Below are 7,896 nucleotides of genomic sequence, written 5' to 3' on the forward strand. Positions count from 1 at the left end.
CAAAGGGAAGAAGTACCTGTTTCTCTCAGAACAGCTTCTACTGAGCATTAAGGCCCACAGAAGGGAGAACCTGCCTGACATCTGCTTGGCCAACTGGTCCTGCACACTGTACTTAAAGCCTGTCATACTTTATCAGGGTTTTTAGTAAATTGTAAAATATCTTGAGAGGTAGAGCTGGGTCAAAGCCTTAAAATACACCAGAGATTTGGACGCTGAAAATGCAGCATGTCTTTAAGAGGGATTGTACTGCAGTAGCCAAAGAGGAACTGAGCTGGTGTGAATAACATAGCTTGAGCAGTGCCGGGCTAACACTGCCCATGATAGCAAAGTAGTGGAGTAAATCTCGGTCCTGAGCCTGATACTTTGGCTAAACTGTTACTAAGTTTTAAACCAGTTATCAGAGACTTCCTGGGGACTGCTGTCTGTCTTGACCTGAAACAATAGCTCAGCAAAGAGGGGTCAGCTGCCCACTGCTAGCTTTAAAACAAATATGATAAATGAAGCCTGGTGATTTAATTCCAATAACTTTCATTTAATCTACAGTTTCAATCTCTGTGTTAGCAGTTTGCCTGTCACTTTAGTCCCCAACAGATAGATTTATTTTACAGTATCAAAAGCTTTTCTGTGTCTACCCCAGTCACCATTTGCACTCTGCTGACTTTTAGAGTCCACTAAATACGGTCAATAAAACATAGCACAAGAGAAATTAGTTAATATTATAAGACAGGCAGTGGTACTGAATTTCTTAACTACCTTTTGTTAATTCAGTTGCACCTTTCATCAAGGAGGCTGGCATAAAGGTTCCACTTCACCCCTTTCCTACCTCTTGCTGTCCTCTATTTTGAAGCTCTGAAGTTAAAGTGTTGGTTGGTCTTCCTTCTCCAATTGATTTGGATATAGCAAATTATTTTCCCTTGTTTCAAGTCTGGTTTTTCTCTACTCTCTAGGTTTGTATGCTCCTACCCGCTGGCACAGCACTGCACTGACCCTTTCTGGGACCTTCGTGCTTTTCTAGGATGTGCCAAGGGATTGAGATTTCTGTCCACATATTTATAGGGTAGAAGCTCTCCCAACTTCTTTCAGGAGTCACATCCACCCATGGAGGGCTGGAGTGTTTTTTCAGCTTCTGACTAGTCCAGTTTAGTCACTTTCATCTTTTTCTAGGTTCCCATGAGCTGCTGCTACCTTACTAAAGGACTTGCAAAAGGAGCTGCTGGGTTGTTTTTTTTCCTTGTTTCCTTCCTGTTGCAACTCTGTCATACAAAGTAGTCATTCTTTGAGAACACAAACCGCTCTGTGACCATTTAAAACAACTTTACACAACAGAACTAATCTGACATATTAAAAATCAGAATCTGGAAAAATAACTGACTTAAAAAATGTGCAGGAACTGGCACCAGTTACAAGCAGATGGTTCTCTAAAAGGGTCTGTAGGACACCTATTTCCTGCAAAAGACCCTCTGACAGTGTGGCAAACTAAGACCTTTAGTGTGAGGCCAGAATCCCCAGGAAGTATCTTGCGTCTTAATGAGAAAGCAAAAGAAGGATTTTTTTATATTAAATCTAATTGTTGATTTAACCCTGAACATATGAGTGAAACAGCTAACGGGTTTTCTGATGTGAAGTTCCTCAGTGTACTGTCCGGGGGTGGTGTTTGGGTTTTTTTAACTGTAACAGTTCTTAAATATTTTGGATATAAATTAAAAGATAAAAAAATCAGAAGCCAAGTTAAGAATTGAGGGGAGGAAATTCCTTCTCAGATCCTGAAAGTGATGCACTGAGGCACAGAACTGCCACTGAGGTGTTGTTCACACATTATACAAAAAGCCTGGAGACAGCAACAAACGCTCTGTATGAAAATTTTTTATTTCTAACTCCTGCTGTATGCTCTGCTCCGTGATCTTCTCCAAGTCCATCTTGAAACAATGTAGGTTCCTTGCCTGTGCTGAATTATTTGGAAGGTTTTTCCGTGATCTCACTCTTCTCCTGGTTAGAAACCTAATTTCCAGTCTGTGCTTATTCATGACCTATTTTTGATCTCATGTGCCATTCTTCTTTAATTAAATATTTCTTCTTCCACCCCTTCCCAGCTCAGAGCCCCAGCTGTTATACATGGTAGGTAACGCATTGGGATGGTTGTTCTGTTGCCTCTAGGGCCTGGCTGGTCCAGAGTACTCAGCTGTTAAATGCACGTGAATTGACATACGGACCCAAACATTAAATGCTTGCTACTGGTAGCTTTTCTAACCCCCTGAATTTCTGATCCTGGGCTTCCTGTGTTGAGGAAGCATTTAATAATACTCCTCCCAGTTCTTCTTTTCCAACCAAAACAAGGCACACTGGATTTTTAAGTGGTCACATTACAGATCTTCAACTGGTAAGATGTAGGCCCAGGATTGTCACCAGTATTCTAGAAAAGCATCTAAATAAACTCTTGGGCTGCTGCAGAACAAGCGTGGAATAAACCTACCTACAGAGCTTTCGTTATTCAGCTGAACACTGCTACAACAAATAGGACAGAGCACTAGCAAGGATGAAACGACAGCTCTGGATCCTGTCATCTAGCACAGGTATCATGGACAGAACAACACAGCAGTCTGTGTGCTGAAAAAGTTAACTGCTTACATAGTTTCCTCCCCTCCCTCCCTCTGACTTTTCCAAATGTCTTGTCTAAACGCTAAAGTTTTGAAGAATGTGGACTCCTTTCTATGACAAAAAAAAAAAAAGCCACCTCAAAACCAAAGAGGCAGCCCCTGCATCCCAGTCTCTTGCAGGTAGCTACAATAAAAATGCTACATTAGCCAGAACCACCGTTGCTGTTAGCACGTCCAGGGTTGAATACTGCACCTACAGAGCTGCACAGCAAACAAAAGGCAGATGCTTTGTTTGGCCCAGCCCTTCTTCTCACAAACAGCATTACTCCATGCTTTTGGAGAAGGGAAAAAGAAAAAAAAAAAAAAAAAGGAGTCTGTAGCCACTGGTGAGCTAAAGCAGCTCTCTTCACATCGGGCAATAGTTAAAAAAAACAAAACAATCAGCACCCAAGCCACCTTAACCTACAGGCAAAATACAGTTCTGAACAGCAGTCCCATTTCTGATGACTGGTTTGCTCCTCACTGCTGACCCCAGCAACAGCCTTTTTTCCCCTGCCCAGCTGAGTAGCCAGTGCCTGCCTTACGCCTACGCTGAGAGTTCATTGAGGGGAGAAGCGGCACCCAGAGGGGCACCCTGCACAGGGCGGCACAGGTCAAAGTACAGGTGTTCTAGTATCCTGCTTACACGTCCCAGGTTGTTCACTTGCTGCACTACAAGCTCAATGCTTGCAGCCAGTGTTGAGACTAGGGAAAGCAGGAAAATCACAAGTGTCTGTGGCTGGAAACCTGGCAGAAAACAGGCAGGGAATGACAACAGCAGGTAGAGTGGGACACCGTCTCAACAGCACTTCCTCTGTGGTGGGGGTGGGGGCCTGTTCTTGATGGTTTTGCATTTGGGAATATGTCTCTCAGCTGCTTGGGGAGAAAATCGGCGGGTGCAGTAGGGGCAGGCAATGTAGTCTGAGTTTTCGATGGGAGGCAATGAGGGCGGGGCAGGTGCCTTTCCTCCCTGGGAGACGATTTGCTGAACCTGACGGGCCTGCTGCAGGGTCTGCATTAAATAATCATGCTTCTGTCTCCAGTTGTTCCTTCTGGGTGGCTTCCTCTGCAGAAGGGAAAGGCAGTCAGAGCAACTGGCACCACCGTCAGCCTCCATTCTCGTCTTATGCTCAGGGTCCAACCCAGGTCACCCTTCCCTGGCCACTCCCTGTCGACATAAAACCCTCGCTGAGAAACTGAGGATCAAAGGGGATCAAAAAGACCAGCACAGAGAAGGATTTGAAGGAAATACTGATGGAGACATCAATACATAGAAAGATCTTAAGACTAACCAGAAAAGCAAGCAGTAGGACCATAGAACTGGAGCAGTTTGCTACAGCTGCTTTGCAGGAACAGAGCTGCATGTTTCCACTGCCTTCATTTTAACAGCCTGTGTTACTACCTGGATTTTCAGTCAGTTCTCTGCAGCCCTTCCCATCATAAAGCTTTACTGCAGCAGACCTGGTCTGCATCCTGAGCACCCTGACTACAGCAAGGAGTGAGCTTTCTCTGGGAGCACACACCCTCAACACATTATAAAGACAAGTTAGGACCCTCGCCCTCCCATCTATTAGATTTTAAATGGATCTATTTGGCAAGAACCTTTCAGAGGCAATAGCTGGATTTTATCCCTTAGCCCCACGTACACGTGAAGGTGCTCACATCTCAGTCAGAATTAGATGTCAAGGTGGAAGGAATGTGAGCAGCAGATGTGGGTTGAGGGAGGCAAAGGGACTGCACATTACCTGAGGCCTCTCTGAGCTCTTCCACTGCTGAAACTGTTCCAGTTCTGTGCCCCTAGCTTGGACTTTGCTTGAGTCAAACACTTTCTTCTTGGAGTGTTGGATCTTGCTGCAGATACTCATATGCTTCTCAAGCCTTCTAAGGAAAAACTTACGTCCGCAGAAGCTGCACTCTCCAAGCTCCTGCTGCTCCTCATCACTGGCAGCCTGCATGCATGGCGCCTCTGCAAACGGGTGGTCACCAGAACCTTGGACTGAATGGGTGGCAGGACAAGAGCTACCTTCTGCGGCCAGCTCTGAAGAAGAGGCTGAAAGCTCCTGGGGTACGTGGTCTCGAATTCTGCTGTTGCTGGCCACCAGCTGTTCCTTCTTGAGTTTCCTCATAGCCAGTTCTTGGGAGTGGCGGGCAGTGCCAGGCTTGGGGACAGTGGCCTCTGCGGACTGCACCCCACCGAAGACCCCATCACCTGGCCTGACTGCAACTCTGAACGTTCTCTCCTCAGGGTGCCTTGCAGCCTTTTCCTCATGGGTCCTCTCTGCTTCTCTGCCTCTTCTCTCCTCTGCTTTGACAAGCTCCTTCTCTCTCTGAATCCTCCTAAGCTCCTCCTTTGTTCTACTCAGCTTCTCTCTAAGGAGGGCCTCTTGCTTTCGAATTTCCCGTTCCATTTTCCATCCATCTTCCTCCAACTTTAGGATGTAGGCCTGCTTGCTCCTGTATAGGTGGGAGGCTGACTGTTTAGGTTCTTCTGTCCAAGGAGAGAACACTGTAGCTAGCGGAAACCTCCCTGCTGGAAGCTGCCCTTTTCTCATTGAGTTAAGCCTACTATTTGGAGCTTCCTCCATGTATGGGGAACTCCTGAGCTGTGCTGTGTTGACCACTGGACCACTCACATTCCAGTAGTGAAGAACTGGCTTCAAAGGATATGCACGGTCCACTCCTTCTTTCCGTCCGGCTACTGATATAGCTGGCAGAGTCTTGGCCTGGCTGGTAAGGTACTTGCCCTGCAGCCCATTAGAACAGAAGCCTCCATACCCAGAGCTGTATTGACTACTTTCCGGAGAAAGAGAATAGCTTTGGCTCTTTTGGGCATAGTGATCCTTTAAACTTTCCTCTTTATCGGATAGGAGTTTATGCTGAAAGTTGTTCTGGTATGCCAGCTGGGAACAGGGAACAAGCTTAGGAGCTGCCATCACAGAACGCACTGGCGGAAACCAAGCCATTCTGTGCGTGAGAAAGAGCCTGAGGTTAGAAGCAAAGTCATTACAGACTATCTTATCCAAAACTGGACAAATTTTCTCTGAACAGTCTACACCTGGAGGCTACATTGAGGAACTATAATGAACGTTAGCGAAGGTTTTGTAACTTTTCCAAGTTCTGTAAATCTTTACATTTGTTCCATCTAGGGAGCTCCCATAGTGCCTCTTCTAGTCCCAATCATTTATGCAGCCAGAAATAAGGTATTTCAGTTAGCTTTCTGCCTGAGCCCTGTCTTATCACGGTAACAGCAGAAATATGCTGTACTGCCACAGAAACTGTTAGAGCCCCCCCTCAGGGAGTTTCCTGTACGCGTCCCTCCAGTTTCGGCACGGCAGATCCTCCAGTGCGGCACACGACTGTGACACGCAGGTGTCCGGTAGAGCTCAGTAGGCTCGTTCTACCGCATCCCCCGGAGCGTGTGCGGTACCCACGCCGCAGGCCGGCGTCGCGGGGCGAGTGGGGTTACCCGCTAAGTTACCTGTGGGGCTGCGCCCGGACTCCGCGACATGCGGCGTCGCCACCCGTTTCGCTTCTGGGTCTGTCATAACCCGCAGGACCCGAGACCCGCGGCTGCCGCCGGTCGCCCGGGAAGCGCGGAGCTCTGCCCACCCCGGTCGCTGCGTTGCCTGGATAGGGGCACGCGAATGCCAGTTCCTGCGCCGCTCTCGCTGCTGAGCGGCCTCTCTGTGGTTCCTCCGCAACGGTCATTCATCCACTCTGCTCTCTGGGAGGACCGCACCTCTATGGCCGAGGAGGGGAGAGTGAGCGGAGGGCGAGTCAATATACATTATTCATGAGGCCGCATGCCGGTCCTGGATTTTCATTGGCTCCAAGGTGGGGGGGGGGGCGTGGGAGCGAGGCCACACCCCCAGAGAGAGGACGCCGCGCAGGCGCAGTGGGGCGTGGCGGCGGCGGCAGGAGGAGGCGGGCGGCGCCGCCATGGCGGAGGGCGAGGGCCTGCTTTCCGTGGACTACGAGGTGTACGGCAAGGTGCAGGGCGTCTTCTTCCGCAAGTACACCCAGGTGCGGGGCAGGGCTGGCGGGGCGGGGTCCTGGGCTTAGCCCCGGGCTGGGGGGGAGCCGTGAGGGGCGGCCGCAGTTCCTGTGGGCGCCTCGGTGGGACTGAGCCAGGGGTGGGCTGGGTGATGGCCGCGGCCCGGGCTCCGGAGTCAGGGCAGCCATCCTGTCAGTGCTGCGGGCAGCCTGTGCTGTGTTACATAAGCACGGCTGAAAAGTGCTTTTCAGCCCCAGTTTTTCATGCGGAAGAATATTATGAAGTGCTGGGGTGCGTCCTCTGCTGCTTTCCCGCTGCCTGAGCCTGAGGAGCTTCTTGGAAGTCTGTGTCTTAGCTATAAAATTGACTGCTGTATGTGAATGTCATTCTGTAGCTCTCTTAACAGTTCGAATTAATCTCGTTTTGCTCTGCGTTGTCTTCTCAGGGGGAGGCTAAGAGGCTAGGACTCGTTGGTTGGGTCCAAAATACTAGCCACGGCACCGTGCAAGGACAAATTCAGGGTCCAACAGCCAGGGTGCGGGAGCTGCAGGAATGGCTCAGGAAGATAGGAAGCCCCCAGTCCCGCATCAGCCGAGCCGAGTTCAGCAATGAGAAGAAGATCACGGAGTTGGAACACCAAGACTTCCAGATTTTGAAATAACTTTGTCCGGGAAGGAGCAAAATCTGCGGCATGGCGTCCCCTCACAGAATGTTTCCCCTCTCCCCCGTTAGTTCAGTTAGCCACTATTCAGCTCTAGAGAACTTTATTTTATTACGTTTCTAATTTATTGATTCGTTGTACTGTCAGTCTAACTCCCAGCCTTTCACAGAGTTTTGGCAGGTGGAGGAAGAGGTGTGCTGCCTTTTTTGCGGGGGCTGTGCAGGGACACGGCCTCTTTATTTCTGAATGTATGCGCAGGGCGGGGTTTAGTTGCACATCAGTAAAATTCTTTGTATTTTGTATAGTGTTACGCTTACATGAAGGAAATCACAGAATCAGTGCTGGTAGGACAGATTGCTAAAAGCGTCATTTCTGTGCTCTGAATGCCTCAGAAACATGAATTTTGCTCCCGACCTTGGCTTTTAATTTAGAATAAAATTGCTTGGAGCTTGCTTCTTGTGTGGAACGGGTGCGTCGTACGTGGGTTGAATGGATCGCGGCCCTGTGGCCGGGGAGGTGCCGCGGGGGAGCCCGGTGCGGCCGTGAGGGCGGCGGCGGGGGGAGGGGCGCTGCCCGGGTCCCGGCTCCGGCTGACCTGGGGCGGCTCC

General features: G+C 49.4%; 2 protein-coding genes across 2 annotated transcripts; one reads left to right on the top strand and one right to left on the bottom strand.

The window, feature by feature from the left end:
- Positions 1 to 1,847: 1,847 nt before the first annotated feature.
- On the bottom strand, positions 1,848 to 5,596 carry ZC2HC1C (zinc finger C2HC-type containing 1C). The gene is made up of 2 exons (XM_027795980.2): positions 4,379 to 5,596; positions 1,848 to 3,699 (listed from the first exon to the last, which is right to left on the bottom strand). Exons 1-2 carry the CDS (start codon positions 5,594 to 5,596, stop codon positions 3,433 to 3,435), a joined length of 1,485 nt encoding a protein of 494 aa, XP_027651781.2. The 3' UTR covers positions 1,848 to 3,432.
- Positions 5,597 to 6,512: 916 nt separating this feature from the next.
- ACYP1 (acylphosphatase 1) lies at positions 6,513 to 7,740 on the top strand. The gene is made up of 2 exons (XM_005243868.4): positions 6,513 to 6,656; positions 7,073 to 7,740. The coding sequence occupies exons 1-2, from the start codon at positions 6,573 to 6,575 to the stop codon at positions 7,286 to 7,288; spliced, it is 300 nt and encodes a 99-aa protein (XP_005243925.1). The 5' UTR covers positions 6,513 to 6,572; the 3' UTR covers positions 7,289 to 7,740.
- The last annotated feature ends 156 nt before the right edge of the window (positions 7,741 to 7,896 follow it).

The sequence above is a fragment of the Falco peregrinus genome, chromosome 1 (assembly GCF_023634155.1).
Source record: "Falco peregrinus isolate bFalPer1 chromosome 1, bFalPer1.pri, whole genome shotgun sequence".
NCBI lineage: Eukaryota > Metazoa > Chordata > Aves > Falconiformes > Falconidae > Falco > Falco peregrinus.